Source organism: Haliotis rufescens, unplaced genomic scaffold (assembly GCF_023055435.1).
Source record: "Haliotis rufescens isolate VD_foot unplaced genomic scaffold, xgHalRufe1.0.p SCAF_12, whole genome shotgun sequence".
NCBI lineage: Eukaryota > Metazoa > Mollusca > Gastropoda > Lepetellida > Haliotidae > Haliotis > Haliotis rufescens.
In genome coordinates this window covers 40,625,346-40,645,217 of record NW_025963802.1, presented here as the reverse complement: position 1 = coordinate 40,645,217, position 19,872 = coordinate 40,625,346, and the positions used below count along the sequence as shown (strand labels likewise).

At 44.1% G+C, this 19,872-nt stretch overlaps 1 protein-coding gene across 1 annotated transcript; it reads right to left on the bottom strand.

The window, feature by feature from the left end:
• Positions 1-3,320: 3,320 nt before the first annotated feature.
• On the bottom strand, positions 3,321-19,557 carry LOC124115833 (myeloperoxidase-like). Its single transcript, XM_046476974.2, has 14 exons — positions 19,432-19,557; positions 16,724-16,955; positions 16,030-16,159; positions 15,063-15,262; positions 14,279-14,479; positions 11,443-11,521; positions 10,173-10,279; positions 8,667-8,768; positions 7,791-7,904; positions 7,215-7,375; positions 6,364-6,914; positions 5,744-5,913; positions 4,357-4,456; positions 3,321-3,938 (listed from the first exon to the last, which is right to left on the bottom strand). The coding sequence occupies exons 1-14, from the start codon at positions 19,519-19,521 to the stop codon at positions 3,725-3,727; spliced, it is 2,451 nt and encodes an 816-aa protein (XP_046332930.2). The 5' UTR covers positions 19,522-19,557; the 3' UTR covers positions 3,321-3,724.
• Between the last annotated feature and the right edge of the window lie 315 nt (positions 19,558-19,872).

The window sequence follows — 19,872 nt, the reverse complement described above, 5'->3', positions numbered from 1 at the left end:
CTGGGGTACCCTGCAGGTAGAGGGATAGAGTAAATCCTGCTGGGGTACCCTGCAGGTAGAGAGACAGAGTAGATCCTGCTGGGGTGCCATGCAGGTAGAGAGATGGAGTAAATCCTGCTGGGGTACCCTGCAGGTAGAGAGATGGAGTAAATCCTGCTGGGGTACCCTGCAGGTAGAGGGATAGAGTAAATCCTGCTGGGGTACCCTGCAGGTAGAGAGACAGAGTAAATCCTGCTGGGGTACCCTGCAGGTAGAGAGATGGAGTAAATCCTGCTGGGGTACCCTGCAGGTAGAGGGATAGAGTAAATCCTGCTGGGGTACCCTGCAGGTAGAGAGATAGAGTAAATCCTGCTGAGGTACCCTGCAGGTAGAGAGATGGAGTAATTCCTGCTGGGGTACCCTGCAGGTAGAGAGATGGAGTCAATCCTGCTGGGGTACCCTGCAGGTAGAGGGATAGAGTAAATCCTGCTGGGGTACCCTGCAGGTAGAGAGATAGAGTAAATCCTGCTGGGGTACCATGCAGGTAGAGAGATAGAGTAAATCCTGCTGAGGTACCCTGCATGTAGAGGGATGGAGTAAATCCTGCTCGGGTACCCTGCAGGTAGAGGGATAGAGTAAATCCTGCTGGGGTACCCTGCAGGTAGAGAGATGGAGTAAATCCTGCTGGGGTACCCTGCAGGTAGAGAGATAGAGTAAATCCTGCTGGGGTGCCATGCAGGTAGAGAGATAGAGTAAATCCTGCTGAGGTACCCTGCAGGTAGAGGGATGGAGTAAATCCTGCTGAGGTACCATGCAGGTAGAGGGATGTAGTAAATCCTGCTGGGGTACCCTGCAGGTAGAGAGATGGAGTAAATCCTGCTGAGGTACCATGCAGGTAGAGGGATAGAGTAAATCCTGCTGGGGTACCCTGCAGGTAGAGAGATGGAGTAAATCCTGCTTGGTTACCCTGCAGGTAGAGAGATGGAGTAATTCCTGCTGGGGTACCCTGCAGGTAGAGAGATGGAGTCAATCCTGCTGGGGTACCCTGCAGGTAGAGGGATAGAGTAAATCCTGCTGGGGTACCCTGCAGGTAGAGAGACAGAGTAAATCCTGCTGGGGTACCCTGCAGGTAGAGAGATGGAGTAAATCCTGCTGGGGTACCCTGCAGGTAGAGGGATAGAGTAAATCCTGCTGGGGTACCCTGCAGGTAGAGAGATAGAGTAAATCCTGCTGAGGTACCCTGCAGGTAGAGAGATGGAGTAATTCCTGCTGGGGTACCCTGCAGGTAGAGAGATGGAGTCAATCCTGCTGGGGTACCCTGCAGGTAGAGGGATAGAGTAAATCCTGCTGGGGTGCCATGCATGTAGAGGGATAGAGTAAATCCTGCTGGGGTGCCATGCATGTAGAGGGATAGAGTAAATCCTGCTGGGGTACCCTGCAGGTAGAGAGATGGAGTAAATCCTGCTGGGGTACCCTGCAGGTAGAGAGATAGAGTAAATCCTGCTGGGGTGCCATGCAGGTAGAGAGATAGAGTAAATCCTGCTGAGGTACCCTGCAGGTAGAGGGATGGAGTAAATCCTGCTGAGGTACCATGCAGGTAGAGGGATGTAGTAAATCCTGCTGGGGTGCCATGCAGGTAGAGAGATGGAGTAAATCCTGCTGAGGTACCCTGCAGGTAGAGGGATGGAGTAAATCCTGCTGGGGTACCATGCATGTAGAGGGATAGAGTAAATCCTGCTTGGTTACCATGCAGGTAGAGAGATGGAGTAAATCCTGCTGGGTTACCATGCAGGGAGAGGGATGGAGTAAATCCTGCTGGGTTACCATGCAGGTAGAGGGATGGAGTAAATCCTGCTGGGGTGCCATGTAGGTACAGGGATGGTGTAAATTCTGCTGGGGTACCATGCAGGTAGACGGATGTAGTAAATCCTGCTGTTGTACCATGCAGGTAGAGAGATAGAGTAAATCCTGCTGGGATGCCATGTAGGTAGAGGGATGGAGTAAATCCTGCTGGGGTACCATGCATGTAGAGGGATAGAGTAAATCCTGCTGGGGTGCCATGTAGGTAGAGAGATGGAGTAAATCCTGCTGGTGTACCCTGCAGGTAGAGAGATGGAGTAAATCCTGCTGGTGTACCCTGCATGTAGAGGGATAGAGTAAATCCTGCTGGGGTGCCATCCAGGTAGAGTGATGGAGTAAATCCTGCTGGGGTGCCATGCAGGTAGAGAGATGGAGTAAATCCTGCTGGGGTGCCATGTAGGTACAGGGATGGTGTAAATTCTGCTGGGGTGCCATGCAGGTAGAGGGGTGGAGTAAATCCTGCTTGGGTACAAGTCAGCTCGAGGAATCGGGCAAATCGTGCGGGGGTACCATGCAGCTGGAGGATGGAGTAAAAAGGCGTCTAAGGCGCCGCAATTCGCTGTGCAGAGTTGCATGCCTTGGGCACGCCAGAAACCTATGATTGTGGGTTCGAATCCCGGTTCGTCCCGATTATGTTTCTAGGTTTGTCAGCACCATACCAGTGCTCGTGGGTTTCACTGAAGTGGTAACCTTCTAAGACCTGCATCACGTCGGGCTTTCCTCCCACATTAAGCTGACACGCCGTGATATAACTGGAATACTGTTAAAAGCGGCGTTAAACCCAACTCACTCACTCACTAAACTAAACACTGTGGGTCGTTACGGCCTTGTGACCAAATCGTTTCATCGTCAAGCCCAGGGACCGGGTTGTGTAGAATATGTACAGTGAAGCCCATTTCTGGTGTTACCCGCCGTCATATTGCTGGAATATTGCTAAAAGCGGCGTAAGACCAAAGTCACCCATCTCACATCTTAAATTCCAATATATCACACACACAAAAATCATGATTGGAGTTTACAGCACAGAGTTTATTCAGAGTTTATTATTTCATAATACAAAATAATACAATACAATATTATGTGTGTGGTTGAGGCAAGGATCAAAGGCCTTTTGAATGTCTGATCATGAATTCAAACGATTATTGTCAGATAGGAGGTGACCTTTACATTCATAAGAATCTTCAACTCATCAGCGCTTCCTGTGGTCAGTCCTGGACCCTTGTTGAACTGCATGTTAGGAAAACCAATCCTTTCTTGCCGATAAGCCACACAAGCAGTGAGAGCAGTACCCTTTCGCGAACACTCCGGCATTTTCGTATATAGTGATATTATAGTTGGTGAACTTGGTTTAACGCCGCTTTTAACAGTATTCCAGTTATATCACGGCGTGTCAGCTTAATGTGGGAGGAAAGCGCCAAGTGATGCAGGTCTTAGACGGTTACCACTTCAGTGAAACCCACGAGCACGGATATTGTGCTGACAAATCTAGAAACATAATCGGGGCGAACCGGGATTCGAACCCACAATCATAGGTTTCTGGCGTGCCCAAGGGACGCAACTTAGGCGCCCTTGACGACTGGGCCACCCGTGCCCCTAGTGATATTATAAACATCATAATAATGGTGTTGGTATTTGCGATACATGTGAACACATCTTTGGAGTTGAGTACAACACATCAATATATTTCGTGGATAATATTTGGCATCGGTTAACACATTAATATATTTCTGGGATAATATTTGGCATTGGTTAATATCTGCTTTTGTGTTATCTTACGGATTTATCGACTTCGCTACTTGGGGAATGGCATCCTCATTAATCGCCATTTTGCATTTCAGTGCCTACGTGCCGGCCCCAGGGCAACGACATTTCCCAGAACGAACTCTTATCCCCTTTTCACAGACTCCCGATCCACTACAACCCTACACAATCTGCAGTCAACGTTAGGACCTTCACAACCACAGTTACAAGTGCCACATCTGCGGGAGCGTCTTTGGATACCCCCACTGCATGTTCCCCAGCGAGTCCAAGACGACCATGCGGCCTGGCACTCCTTCCAAGGGGTCAGGTCAATCTCATCCAGTGAACCACATGTCACCCTGAAGATCAGAAAACAGCTCATGAAACACGTTTCGAGGTGCAAGGTTCCTTACGTTATTTGTGATTTATGTCAGTGAGTATGGTCTAACGCCGCTTTAAGCAATATTCCAGCAATATCACAGCAGGGGAACACCAGAACTGGGCTTCACACATTGTACCCATTTGGGAAATCGAACCCGGGCCTTCGGCGTGACGAGCGAACGCTTACACCACTAGGCGACCCGACCGCCACCGACCGTCACAATGATGACAATAGGAAAATAGAGAATTTGAATATTCGTTTCTCATCCTACCGATCCTGTATTCTTTAAGCGATTATAATTTAAATGTGTATATTAAAGAACTTTTTTTTGACCACCTACCAAAGGTTTTGATAAAGAAATAGTTAACGAAACTGATCATGATGAAAATACATACGCAGGAGCCATGACAAATGCGTTTGGCTGTATGCTGCCAGTGTTTGTGTTTTCACACACGACCCGGGACAGGCTTGCTTTCCTGATCTGCTCCAGCTGTGCTGTAACGACATGAGTGAGTGAGTGAGTTTAACGACGCTTTTAACAGTATTCCAGTTATATCACGGCGTGTCAGCTTAATGTGGGATGAAATTCCGAAGCAATGCAAGTCTCAGACGTTTACCACTTCGGTGAAACCAGCGAGCTCGGGTATGGTGCTGACAAACCTAGAAACATAATCGGGGCGAACCGGGATTCAAACCCACAATCATAGGAATCTGGCGTGCCCAAGGGACGCAACTCTGTACAGCGAATCGCGGCGCCTATGACGACTGGGCCACCAGTGCCCCCTGTAACGACATGAACACAACTTAATATTAAATTTCAGTTATTGTTTTTTTATATCGAACATATATATACTAGTCTCACTCGAGTGTGTTTTGAATTCAAAGATATCAACAAGAGTTGATAAAAGTTGGAAAACTCCAAGGCTTGTCGAGTGTTGATTTGTTTGATATTAAATGACAAGAGGGTGAGATGTTTTTATCATTCAACATCATTCTTCCCACTTTTTCAGTTTGTAGACAGTAATGAGCAGTATCTTAAGTTAAAAAGTACTGCTAACTATTCAGTAGCAGAGCTATAGTGACGTCATTTGATTGAGACGTCATGGTAATCAATGACGTCACAATGGTCAGCAAAGCATTGTGATGCACTTTCATTACAGCGATATCTACAATGTAGATATCGCTGTTTAATGCCTCGCTCAGCAATATTTCAGTTTTATGATGGTGACCTCTAAATAATCGTATTTGGACAAAAAAACAACGTTGAATGATATTATGAGCAACGATCCACGATGGTTTGGGTACGATTACACTCAATCAGCCAAGTCACCGGGCTGACAGTTTGCTTCATTAAAACACCTAGGGGAAGGAAAGACCGAACTAGAGCGACTGTCTTCGACGTTTACCATTTTGGTGAATCCACCGAGTGGGGTGCAAGAATAGTTCTGACAAAAGGATTATACCCAGGGCGAATCTAGGCATCGAAGTCCATAGTACAGGATTCCGATATGTCTAAGCTGTGAATAGCCCGAATTAGTACAGGTTAGACGTTTCCCACACCGGTGAAACCAACGAACACGACGACGATGCTGGCAAAGTTAGAAAATAATCAGAGAAAATATGGGTTCGAAGCCACGGTTACTGGCTGCTGGCGTTCCTAGTGGACCCAACTTTGCACGGCGAGTGTCACATGTCATTCACTGATGAGCACTTATTTGTGCCAGGTGAATACCGCTGGCTAAATGTGCGATACACAATTATTAATTGGGATAATATATTCACCTGGAGTAAATTTCACGAAATTGTTGTCTTCCTCAAACCAGAATCGGTCTCCTTTCTTGAGAGCCTCGAACTGTTTTCCGAGCAGACAGGCGAAGGTTGGTCCAACAAGTCCCCCTGGTACCGGCTTCTCGGAGAGCCCTCCAGTGAACAAGTCAATGTCCTTTACATCTCTGATGATGGGAAAACAAGATATAAAGTATATAACAGGCATATTTAACCATGTGCTCATGTCGAAGATAAATAACAGTTATGGCGAGTGTTTGTGTGCTAGGTTTAAACGAGCACGGTATGGTGCTGACAAACCTTGAAACCAAAACAATGCGAATCTGCCACGAACATAGTGAGTATTTCTCGAACGCCGTGGGTACATACCTCCGCACAGCAAATTGGTTTAACATGATTGTGCCACCAAGCAACAGTTATACCTGTGAATAATATTGAACATATTTCCTTCCAATTAAATAATTCTTAACAATGTCATTGCAATGCCTGCAATGCACAGATGCTTTACTGAGAAACACATTTATCATGACTTGTGTTTCAATAATTCAAAATAAACGTAGTAACTGATCAACTACATGTTAAATTCATTCGTCACGAAAAGTAAGAAGTATTCTTACGCATATGCAGCATTAAGCTGTAGAACGGAGGCAGGAGTGTGAGTTGATACAAGATCTGCAATAGAGGCCACATTAGGAACTCCACAAAAATGCCTCCAGTGAGTGTAGGACGGCAGACCGTGGTCCCTCCCTCTCTGAATGTTGAGGGCTGCCAGATCCAGACTATTTCCATCAGAATCAGGGAAGAGACGGTCTGTCACCTCCTGCGATAGTTTGCCGTCCACTGACTGGGCGCAGTCCTTGACCAAACCTCTGCAGTAATGGCCGACATGTCTGTTCGTCGCGCTTAAAATCAGGTTGGTGTTTCCGAAGGTGTCACTAAGTTTGTCTTGACCAACATTGGCATACGCCACGTTGAAACTGCTCATGAAACTGCGAATCATGGAGTGTCCCATTCTGAAAGCTGCTGCTGCAAACGCGTTCCTGATGCTGGCGTCTGTTGTTGTGCTGTAGACGTTGGCATACGTTGAGCCAGATCCTACAGTTAGGCCGTAGGTAGTCATGGTTGAAGTGCCGAGGATGATTGGTAGGTATTCGTCATATGTGATTTCCTGTTATAAATAATACATCAACAGCTATATTTACTTACAAACAACCCTGCTTGGACCATGATTAGTACATTTCCTAAAGAATCTATTGCTTATTGTAAGAAGCGCTAATTTTGATAGGGTGGGCAGACTCGATGACTTGATTGACTGAGTGTCATCGCACCCCTTCGGCATTTAACGTTGATCATGATGTCAGTTCTGTTTTTTTCTGACTCAGACTCGATTATTTACAAGCTTTCATGATACAACTGTAACAGAGCTACCCAGTGAGTAAAAGAATATTGTCTTAATCAAAAGCTAAACCTGTATAATGGCTCCAACGATCTTCCTGGCTTCCTGGAAGATTCTTTCATCGCTCCAGTGACAGTTCAGTTGTTTCAACCTCCTCGCTATACGGTTGTGTTCTCTCATGAAGATGGTGTGCATGCTCTGTAGAGTGGGGTTCTCATTCACTCGATGGTCACCTAAAGAGATAGATTGTTAGGTTTCGGTAGGTCAACACCAATCACCAAACTGAAACAAGTGTGTTTCGTTAGAAAGTGTTTGCAGGATGGCTCTTTTATAAGGTTGGTTGTTTTGTTGTTTAACGCCGCACTCAGCAATATTTCAGCTATATGACGGCGGTCTGTAAATAATCGAGTCGGACCAGGCAATCCAGTGATTGATATCATGCGCATCGATCCACGCAATTGGGATCGATGACATGCATCAACCAAGTCAGCGAGCCTGACCACCCGATCCCGTTAGTCGCCTTTTACGACAAGCAAAGTTGCTGAAGAGCCATTCTACCCCGGATCTTCACGGGTCTCTTTTATAGGGAAATTTGTAGAACTTTTTCCCAGGCGTGAACTCCACTGTCCTACTCTTAATACAACCTACCTGCAAGAAAACAATAATCAGATGGGTCTTGTTGGTTGCAGCTGTCTGGGTTGGCGGTGTCTTCCGGAAGCAGATCGCGCGGTGTAGTGCCGACACTGCTTACTTTCAGTAATCCTGGAAGACAACTGCTTGTTTTATCAAGGTGCATTGAGATAAGCTGTATCACAAGTCCGCTGCCGAATGTGTGTGAGTCGCATGGCATAGTATTTGTGTCAGTGCATGTCAGCTGAATGTGGAGCGAAATTGCAAATTCAGACATGGAAGATGTGTACCGACTCCTCGGGGGGCAACCTACCAGTATGGAATTGTGATCGATAACCAAGTATTAACATCGCGGTGAAAGTTGCAGCCAACATCTCTCGTATCAGGGGGCACGGATGGCCCAGTCGTCTAAGGCGCCGCGATTCGCTGTGCAGAGTTGCGTCCCTTTCGCACACCAGGACCCTATGATTGTGGGTTCGAATCCCGTTTCGCTCCGATTATGTTTCTAGGTTTGTCAGCACCACACCCGTGCTCGTGGGTTTCACCGAAGTGGAAAACGTCTGAGACCTGCATCACTTTCCTCCCACATTAAGCTGACACGCCGTGATTTAACTGGAATATTGTTAAAAGCGGCGTTAAACCCAATTCACTCACTAACTCTCAGATCAAGGCAAGGCTAGGGGACATTACCGTGCACAGCAACTGATCCGGGTCACCCGTAGTCCCATGTTCTTTGCAAATGCAATTTGAAATATTTCATAATGTTAAAAGGATAATTAAACAAGGTTAATTCAAAGTTCGTGTGTGATTATCCTGTAGCTTCATGACTGTATTTGGTAGCTTGGTATTCTGTGTGTGTTTTCTATTGACAAAAAGCAATGTGTCTTCACTTACCGTCAACAAAAGTCCGTAGCTTGTTCTGTTCCTCCTGTGACGACCCGTACACCTGCGAGGCGTCTATGTAAGCTGTGATCTGGTTCAGTTGTTCCACAGGAGCTGGGCACATATTTTCAAATGAGATTCGGTAAGCGATGTACAATTGCCGATAAAATATATACAAAAACAACTGGCGTTCAAATGTTTCAAATTTCTGCGACCCCGATAGAATTCCGGTTCGAAATACATCCTCAGTACCTTATGCCTGTTGTCGGAGCCAACAGATGAAGATGAGAAGGTTACATTGTCTGACCTACTGGTTGTGTACCACTTTTACGCGAGATGCTTTGCTCATACTGCCAACCACCGTCTGCCTGGCCCATATTCGATTATTTACAGGCCGACTTTAATATTGGTGACTGTGTCGTATACCAACATTGACCTCACTCAATATGCATTGTGAAGATTGAAGCAAATGATCATAGGTTTTCGGATGTCATACGTTTTCAAACGGCCGTGTTTATCGCGATTACTCGCGCTATAACGGGAGTTGTAGCGTCACACAGACATTGTAAATACTCTGAAGATGGCGTTTTAAGAGAAAGCTGTCTTTTCCAAGTGAATGGGATCACAGTTGCTCATGTCATTGGAGAGAAAACCACAAATGTTTCTTAAGCGTCCGAAAACCCTTAACACGGGGATACTTATATCACGACGACCAATTTATGGCATGTCAGCGTTTTTGTGAAAACTCTTTGCAATATCACTTCAAGTGAGCGAGATAAGCTTTACGCCGTTTTAGCAATATTCCAGCAATATCACGGACGGATAAGCAGAGTGGACTTCGTACGTTGTATCCATGTATAAAATGGACCCTGAGGTCTTCGGCGTGATGAATGTACCATTGTCTCTGATTAGTGGGAAACAGAGAGAAACATGTATATTTCCATCCCACTTTAAACAGTACTTCAGCTTCTACACAGCCGTGGGACAGACCCATGTGTCGCTTGCTACGATGATGAAACCCAGTAAGTGTGTGTTGCTGTGTGAGTGAGTGAGTGAGTTTGCTTTAACGCCGCTTTTAACATTATTCCAGTTATATCGCGGCAGGGCAGCTGAATGTGGGAGGAAAGACCGAAGTGGTGAAACCAACGAGCACTGGAATGGTGCGGACAAGAAGCATAATCACAATCATAAGTTTCTGGCGTGCCCAAGGGACGCAACTCTGCGCAGCGAATCGCGGCGCCTTAGGCGACTGGGCCACCCGTGCCACCGTGTGTTACTGAGATCCCAATTGAATGAATCTGTGGTTCGAAACATATAACTGTTGTCGAACTAACCAAACATGACGCCTGTTTGTAGTATTAAGTAGCAGTCATCATTATTCCACACACATCATGGCGGCCTGTACCAAACGAAACAACCTGAGCCTGACCACCTGGTCCATCTGTTAGCCTTTTACGACCAGCACAGGTTACTGGGAACACATTCTATCCCGGAATCCCAAAGGGACTTGAAACATACCTACGGTACAATTGGCGTTTTCAACCTGGACAGATCGTACGAAATTCATACAGTCAAACGTGAAGTTCCTGTCCGGCTGCTGTACTTGGATGGGGAAACACTGAGGTCTGGCAACGAGAAAACATAAATAACATCTTCCGATTAGCTCAAATATACAATATATTTCAAAGAACAATGAAGAACGGTATATTTCACGATAATACATGATTGTTCTATCATGACGTCATTTCTGGACATTGGAATATGTGCTCGCAATTTGATGACGGCATATATTGGACGGCGTTATTTTTGAGAGGAAGTGTCAGGTGAGTTGTACCCCATTGCTGGGGTACGCAGATTTAAACACTGTGGCTGCACGATCGCATCCAAAAGTGGGAGAGGTACGACAATCGATATAAGGAGAAAAGGTACAGATGATCGACGCGAGGATTGTGAGCTGCGGTACCAAACTTAACCCACCTGTTCGTAAAATAGACTTGTTTCACATTTCAGCTTGATTCTTATCGGGGAGTCATCATTATTAAAATTTGGGTAAATATTTTGTAAAGCTTGTACATTTTATCAACATCCTGAAAGTATCTCATACAAGAAATAAACGATCACGGGTTGTTTATTTCTTAAATAACATAACTAAATACATTTCAAGTAAATACGAGCTGTGGACGTAAAAGTTTGAGTAGAGTTTTCAGACTCTTTAACCCTCTTGGTGCCACAGGACCATATATGGTCCCTCACTTTTTACACCCGCATAGTGCCAGGGGACCATGTATGGTCCCGAGAAAATGCCCTTTTTAAACTGTGAATTTTGATATTTAACACTGAGTGCGCAAAGTCAAAACTATAACCATCATCACCCCAATCATCTTAGCTTTAACATCGTGTAACTCATACTTTATACAATGCTACGGATTAGCAACCTCCACGTTGTTCAACCATGCAGAGTGCCGCACACTCAGAGAGTTCGGGTTTACAAAGAATCGTGCCTTATCACATTACATATTTATTTTAGCATGAAAGATGTGACATTGGGGAATAACGTCCCCTTGAATCATTAAAAAAATAATTCGTCTCAGCAAAATCATTGAGGTGGATAGAATGGGAGAAGAATGGTGATCACACTTATTGGGAATCGAACCCGGGTATTTAGTTTGATTATGTTAATCATAAGACCATTCATGAATTGCATGCACATTATGACTGGCGCTGTCTTCCTGTTGCACAGTGATCAGGGAATGTTCAGTAACGTCATAAACTTCATCAGGAAACCAACCTTGCATCCAAGTCAGCCTGTGATACCCCGCCGTCGGGGAAGGAGTTGCTACAACACGCCACTGATGTCAGGTAGGGATCTGTCAGGATGAAAGAGGCTGAATAAAACACAAGGAGTTGCTACAACAGGCCACTGATGTCAGGTAGGGATCTGTCAGGATGAAACAGGCTGAATGAAACACAGCTTCATCACTCTATTCAATATATATTCTAGTTGCTACAACACGCCACTGATGTCAGGTAGGGATCTGTCAGGATGAAACAGGCTGAATAAAACACAGCTTCATCACTCTATTCAATATATATTCTAGTTGCTACAACACGCCACTGATGTCAGGTAGGGATCTGTCAGGATGAAACAGGCTGAATGAAACACAGCTTCATCACTCTATTCAATATATATTCTAGTTGCTACAACACGCCACTGATGTCAGGTAGGGATCTGTTAGGATGAAACAGGCTGAATGAATCACAGCTTCATCACTCTATTCAATATATATTCTAGTTGCTACAACACGCCACTGATGTCAGGTAGGGATCTGTTAGGATGAAACAGGCTGAATGAAACACAGCTTCATCACTCTATTCAATATATATTCTAGTTGCTACAACACGCCACTGATGTCTGGTAGGGATCTGTTAGGATGAAACAGGCTGAATGAATCACAGCTTCATCACTCTATTCAATATATATTCTAGTTGCTACAACACGCCACTGATGTCAGGTAGGGATCTGTTAGGATGAAACAGGCTGAATAAAACACAGCTTCATCACTCTATTCAATATATATTCTAGTTGCTACAACACGCCACTGATGTCAGGTAGGGATCTGTTAGGATGAAACAGGCTGAATAAAACACAAGGAGTTGCTACAACACGCCACTGATGTCTGGTAGGGATCTGTCAGGATGAAACAGGCTGAATGAATCACAGCTTCATCACTCTATTCAATATATATTCTAGTTGCTACAACACGCCACTGATGTCTGGTAGGGATCTGTCAGGATGAAACAGGCTGAATAAAACACAAGGAGTTGCTACAACACGCCACTGATGTCTGGTAGGGATCTGTCAGGATGAAACAGGCTGAATGAATCACAGCTTCATCACTCTATTCAATATATATTCTAGTTGCTACAACACGCCACTGATGTCTGGTAGGGATCTGTTAGGATGAAAGAGGCTGAATAAAACACAAGGAGTTGCTACAACACGCCACTGATGTCTGGTAGGGATCTGTCAGGATGAAACAGGCTGAATGAATCACAGCTTCATCACTCTATTCAATATATATTCTAGTTGCTACAACACGCCACTGATGTCTGGTAGGGATCTGTCAGGATGAAACAGGCTGAATAAAACACAAGGAGTTGCTACAACACGCCACTGATGTCAGGTAGGGATCTGTCAGGATGAAACAGGCTGAATGAATCACAGCTTCATCACTCTATTCAATATATATTCTAGTTGCTACAACACGCCACTGATGTCTGGTAGGGATCTGTTAGGATGAAACAGGCTGAATGAATCACAGCTTCATCACTCTATTCAATATATATTCTAGTTGCTACAACACGCCACTGATGTCTGGTAGGGATCTGTTAGGATGAAACAGGCTGAATGAATCACAGCTTCATCACTCTATTCAATATATATTCTAGTTGCTACAACACGCCACTGATGTCTGGTAGGGATCTGTCAGGATGAAACAGGCTGAATGAAACTCAGCTTCATCACTCTATTCAATATATATTCAAATCAACATCTCAAGGAGCTGGAGTACGAATGAATGTTTACAGTCAAATTACCATCTCATCTAACATGAGAGACAAATGGACAGTTTCAGTTTTGTTTTGTTATACACAAACGTTCTCGAAACAACATCAGCGTTTTGGTTGGCACAGCAAGCGATCTCCACGGTGGCCCTTTTACCTAAGGGGTTGAGGAGTGAGTGAGTACGTTCGGTTTTACGCCCCTTTAAGCAATATTCCAGCAATATCACGGCGGGGGACACCGGAAATGGGCTTCACACGTTATACCCATGTCGGGAATCCAACCCGGGTCTTCGGCGTGACGAGCTAACGCCCCTAAGGGGTGGAGGAAGGTTGTAGGACAAGAAATGAATAATGGAATGAAGGACGGCACCTGTGTACTGTGAACGAATGAAAACTACTACGGTACCACCTGCAGTGCCTACGAGATGAATACAGAAATGTTGAACTGTTGCATGCAGTGTAAGCATGATTTTATGGGCCCTCTGACTATATTACGTACGTTCAAATGGGTTCGAAAAAGCGGAATGGGTGTAGCATGTTACGCCACTTGAACACACAGTACATTTTCACGACTGGAACCATCACACATACGGGTCGTTCTCTTTGTTCACCAGCAGGCTACAAGAAACGCCCTAAAATTTATATTCATAATCCGTCGCAACGGCATCGAGCACTTCGTTGCAAATACAAAAATATATGTTGTTTCTAAATATATGTAAATGCAGTAGATGAAGAGGAACGTTGATGACCATTCCATAGCATGAACTGTATGTTCATTAATGTGAGTGAGTGAGGTGGGTTTAACGCCGCTTTTAACAGTATTCCAGTTATATCGCGGCGTGTCAGCATATTGTGGGAGGAAAACCCGAAGTGATGCAGGTCCAAGACGTTTACCACTTCGGTGAAACCCACGAGCACGGGTATGGTGCTGACAAACCTAGAAACATAATCGGGGCGAACCGGGATTCGAACCCACAATCATAGGTTTCTGGAATCGCGGCGCCTTAGACGACTGGGCCACCCTTGATGTGTGATCAAGTTATGAAGATGAACAGTCTTACTTCCTGGCTGTGTGAGCTGCTGTGTGGGCGTGCTGGTGATGTCGTGATCCAGGAACTGACCCCACTGCATCAACATGTGGGTGTAGTCCTCGCTGAGGTCGGAGTCTGTTGAAGGGGTGTGGACAGTCGTGCTGACGGTGCGAGCACTAGGTAAATGGTTTGGCGCTCCTGACGTTGCCAGCTGCCTCGGCGTTGATACACCTGTGCTCGGGTAAAGAAATGCAATACAAAACTCAGCCACATTGAAGTGTTAGCGAGGGAACGCTTTAACCACTTGGCTACCCCACCTCCCCCTTATTTATACCAGGACTGTCAATCCGTCGAGTATATATTGAGCCTTCGAGTATATATTGAGTCTTCCTCCCAGAAGGATTTTCTATGACAATAACATACATTTAATTAGTGTCCTCAAACTTGCTCCATTACGCCCGTCATGTTATTGCTGACAATACCCTACTTTTGACGAATGTGTTTCATGGTAAGCGAGTGAATTTGGTTTAACGTCGTTTTGAACAGAATTCCAGTTAAATCATGGCTTAGTGCTTAATGGTTAAGGAAAGTCCATCCTGCTGCTGTCTTGGACCTTTGCCCCTTTGGTGAAACCAAAGAACAAGGGTTTATCGCTGACAAACCTAGAAACCAGGAGGATTCAGATTGCGAACCTACCATCATTCGTTGTAGGTGACTGGTTTGTTAAGTTAGTATGTTCCTTCTTTAATAAATAAATAAATCTAAACAGTGCTCTGACATAGAGAAACAAAGTCATTGCGATCAAAACACGTACCGTCGTCATACGCCGGATAAAGCCATCGCCTCATCGGTATGGACGCCATACCCCACGTGCTGTGTTCCAGGTTGTTGCAGTGACCATCAGCTGTCCGATAGGGAGAGTTGGTGTCACACGTGCAGTTGTCGTCACAGAAGACCGTGAGTCCAAATCCTGTCTCAAGTTGTGGTCGTATTTGGTCATCTGGTATGTTTGCCCTAAATTTAAATAATTGTATATATTTATGACAAAATAACATGAAAGGTGTCCATTTGATAATCGACTCTTAGTATTACCGTTAAGGTCAAAAGGCCAAAGATGATTGAGAATAATGAATCAATATGGATTTTTTATTCACGAGGATCCATTATAACAAAATGATTCACCAAGTTAAATAGTTGCAGAATCTAATGAACTACATACACATTTAAGTAATGGCGAATAATGGAATGATAATATAATTCCGACACAGGTTTGAGTAATATTGAAAGAATTCATTGACATATGTGATGCGTCAGGACAATATAATTTGTAAAACTTTTATGGTGTGGTGTAAACTGTTTTATTGCAATCTATAAATATGAATTGTCAATGCAAGAGAATAACAAGCCCCGATTTTCAGCCGAAACAGCTTCCACTTGGTGGAAAGAGCAAATAGCTGTGGATCCGGAAAGGTTATGAATGGACCATTGAAAATCAGTGATGACACCAGGTGTTCGCGAAAAGGGTAGGCATGTCCTGCCCTGCCGGTTGCATAAGATATCAGAAATCCTGTTGTGTCAGTGCTGGCATCGAGTGAGTATGGTGTTACGCCAATTTTAGCAATATTCCAGCAATATCACGGCAGGGGACACAAGAAATGGGCTTCACACATTGTACCCATGTCGGGAATCGAACCCGGGTCTTCGGCGTGACGAGCGAACGCTTTAACCACGAGGCTATCCGACCGCCCCGCTGGCATCGAAGGTAAATAAATGAAACTCACCGTTTCAGTGCCAGAGTTGTTATGATGACGTTCAGACGATGGTTCTCGCCTTTTCGAATGCTCTCCAGATTCGTGAAGGTGAACTTACTGTGCTGATGGATCGTAGTTCCGGTCGCATTTACGAACGAATCTACAACAAGTGAATGAGTGAGTGAGGTATATCACGGGGAGTCAGCTAAGTGTCAGAGGGAAGACCAATGTGACGCATGCTGTAGATGTGACGTTACCAGGACTGATACAGTTCTAATGGAGTAAGGATCAGAATAACAGAGAATCTTCCATTTGTACCCACAACGATGGACTCTGAGTGAGTGAGTGAGTGAGTGAGTATGGTTTTACGCCGCGTTTAGCAATATTCCAGCAATATATGGGAGAGGATTACCAAAAATGGGCTTCATACATTATACCAAAGTGGGGAATCGAACCCGGATCGTCGGCGTGACGAGCCAACATTTACGATAACTTGACTTACGCACTGAGGATAACAGGTTCAAAAATATCATAATACCAAATATATAAAGCATTAAATTGAGGCAGGGCTCAGACGTTCACCACTTTGGTGAAACCCATAAACACCAGCATGACCCTGACAGTCCAAGAAACATCAAAGATCATATACATATACGAATAGCCACAACAGATATCTTAGAGTTATGCCAGCGAAGGAAAATCTACAATAGTTTCAAATGTTTACCTATTTTCAGAAATCCCCTTTGTAATCTGAGTTCATTGTCCAGGATTTCTTTTGCCTTTGCCTTAATTTCCTCCAATTCGTCATGGGTGAGGTCGACTTTGGGGGGCGAGGTTCTACTTTCTCGAACCTGTGCTGTGACTACCAACAGCTGGCATGCTAACAGTACAGGCAAGAACATGATGTTGCTCCTGTCCAAATGCCTTGATGCCTTGATGATACTGTATACAGATGTCTGGAAGAAACGAGGAAGATTTTTTGTTTTATTTACGTGTCACATATTGCTTGAGAGTTATAAACCAAACACCATACTCATAAACATACAATAACTGTGCCGATGGGACACGAATGACTTCCAAAGACGCGAAAAATAACATTGCACCTTTGTTAATCAAAATGTATTATTATATATATATTATTAAGATTCCAGAAAACGTTTTAAGCATTTAAAATGATATAAGATTAAAGTCCAGTGCGCCGTCATAGCCCACACAGTAGAGGCCAAGGGTTTACAAAATTCAATACATTGCATTGAGAAGATAAACTGACACAGTGGGTTACACACACACCAACTGATTTTGTTTGTTTGTTTGTTGTTTAACTCCAGCAATATTCCAGCTATATAACGGCGGTCTGTAAATAAGCGAGTCTCCGCCAGACAATCTTGTGATTGATAACGTGAGCATCGATCCATGCAATTGGGATACGATGACATGCATCAACCAAGTCAGCGAGCCTGACCACCTGATCCCGTTACTCGCCTCTTACGACAATCATAGTCGACTTTTACGGCAAGCATGGGTTGCTGAAGACCTATTCTACCCCGTATTTTCACGTTTACCTCGGAATTGAAACACGAAGTCATAATATAGACGTATTGGTTATAATGCTAAGTAAATGTTTTTTAAGATAAATACAAATTCTTTTGTCAGAGTGTGTCACATAAGCTGCTTAGATTTATGTCTGTTTTGTTTACTGTTTAATGCCGCTCTCCTGATCAATATCGAGCGGCCTGTAACTAACCGACTCTGATGAGGTGGTGTAAAATGGGGTTTAACGTCGCATTCAATATATTTTTCGCTCATATAGCGACGTGAATGTACGTATATGTGTTGCTGTTCGTACTGGTCCGGAAAAATACTAGGTTCATACTGCTGGCCCACTTATATATCATGCGGCAGTTTAACATGGATATGGTTTGTCGCCTTAATGTTGAGCGATAGCCATGATGACAAGAGAGCCATCTTTTCATGTCTTTTGGTATGACACGGTCAGGGAAAATCGAGTCTGTCAAACCAGTGATTGATATTATGAACATTAATCCCGCCGTCGGGGTACGATGACACGCAATCAACCATGTCACCGAGCCTGATCACCCGATCCATTTAGTCGCCACGTACGACAAGCAGAAGGTGTAGGTTGCTCGGAATCTGTTATAACCTGGAAAGACCCTTGGGGATAAGACTGATATGAATCGTAATGGGTCAAATGACCCATTATCCGCGACACTGATAATACATCAGGTGATAGCAAATCGAGCTTGGGCACCCGAATTTCTGAATGTTTGTTTTCAGGGACCGATGACCCCAACACCTCACAAGAAGAATCTGGTACCCTGGTATGTAAAATAGATATGTTTTTATTAGTCCGATTCAGGGAGGGAGTGAGGGACGGGTGTTCTATGAGTGGTGTTCATCATTATCAGAGCGGGGCTGTCGGGTAGCATAGTTGTTAAAGCGTTCGCTCGCCACGCTGAAGACCCGGGTTCGATTCCCGATATGGGTACAATGTGTGAAGCCCATTTCTGATGTCCCTCGCCGTGATATTGCTGGAATATTGCTAAAAGCGGCGTAAAACCATACTACCTTACTCACTCACTCACTCACTCATTATCAGAGCAGTGATACCTCATGCATTGTACCATAGCCATTGTGTTGAATTGAACCCAGCTTTAACCACAAGGCTACGACACCGCCCCTAAACCGATACAGGATACACAGGTTTGAATAAGAACACAGTTGGCCACCTCATGTTACCTGCTGAAAAATTGGTACAAGAAGGTCGCAAATAATTAATATCAAACTGCCGGACAAACGAAAGTGTACACTTAAAAATATTTATTTGACCAATGAAATCCAAAAAAGCTAATAGGCTGAAAAACGTCGCAGAAGCACTGCAAACCTATGGTCCTACCCGTAACAAATACATCACCATCCAAGAACCATTTCTTATTTGTTTCATATTTGGCCATCATCAAACCTGGGTGTATACTTTCTTTTGCCCGGCAATGTATTTATCAAATGAAGCGATGAAGCACTGGAAAAGGTTGTCATTGGCATTGCCATGGATAAAACACAAGATAATTGATTTCGGTGTTTGTTTTTTAATATGAGTATGTAACTTTGTACACAAAACCAATGTTTCGTCCGAAAATTAAAACAAGATACACTTGTTTCAAAATGTTTCAAAGTATGTAGTTTCCGGTGCTTCATCTTTTCCCACGTGTACAAATAAGCAAGTATAATGAACAAAACAAAAACGTATAATTTAAAAAAATAATATACTTTTAAATAAGACAATGACAGATATACTTACATACAAAGTAAAGCATAATATTTGTGAATACATTGTTGATCATAATCAAGTATAATATAAAATTCTGTAAATAAAGATTATTATTATTATTATTATCAAAAAGTAATGCAACTTACCCCTATGTCTAGTCGTTGAAATTCGAGCAATAATTCGCAATGGTTAAGTCTAAGTTTTATGTCCTTTAAATACAAACAAGGAGGACACATGATTCAGAACCAACCAATCATAGTGCTACGTTAAACATCCTGAAGATTAGCCTTGACCAAATATGATCAAATCATTATTGGTTCATCGGGGCGTATCGCATAAACAAAGATATATACATGTTTACACCTAAAGCAACAATAAATACGGTCACCAGGCGGTCAAGGGAAATATAACCTTATTTCATTGGTAGATGGACTTCAGGATCTTGCCTATTTTACGGACGGGTGGGGAGGGTGGACTGCTGGGGGGAATAGAGCGAGGCGGGTGGATGGGCGAAGAGGTTTGGGTGGATGGGGTGGTGTGGAGAGGAATTGCGTGGTAAGCGCAATAGATCACGTGATACAGGTATG

Bases quoted from the DNA above. Each gene is read 5' to 3' on its own strand.
- LOC124115833 (XM_046476974.2), bottom strand. From the start codon at position 19,521: ATGTGTCCTCCTTGTTTGTATTTAAAGGACATAAAACTTAGACTTAAC. The intron at 5,914-6,363 runs GTAAGAATACTT...TCCCATCATCAG, and splicing joins CAGCTTAATGCTGCATATGC to AGATGTAAAGGACATTGACT. The intron at 3,939-4,356 runs GTATGTATTTTC...TCTGATCTTCAG, and splicing joins GCATTTGTCATGGCTCCTGC to GGTGACATGTGGTTCACTGG.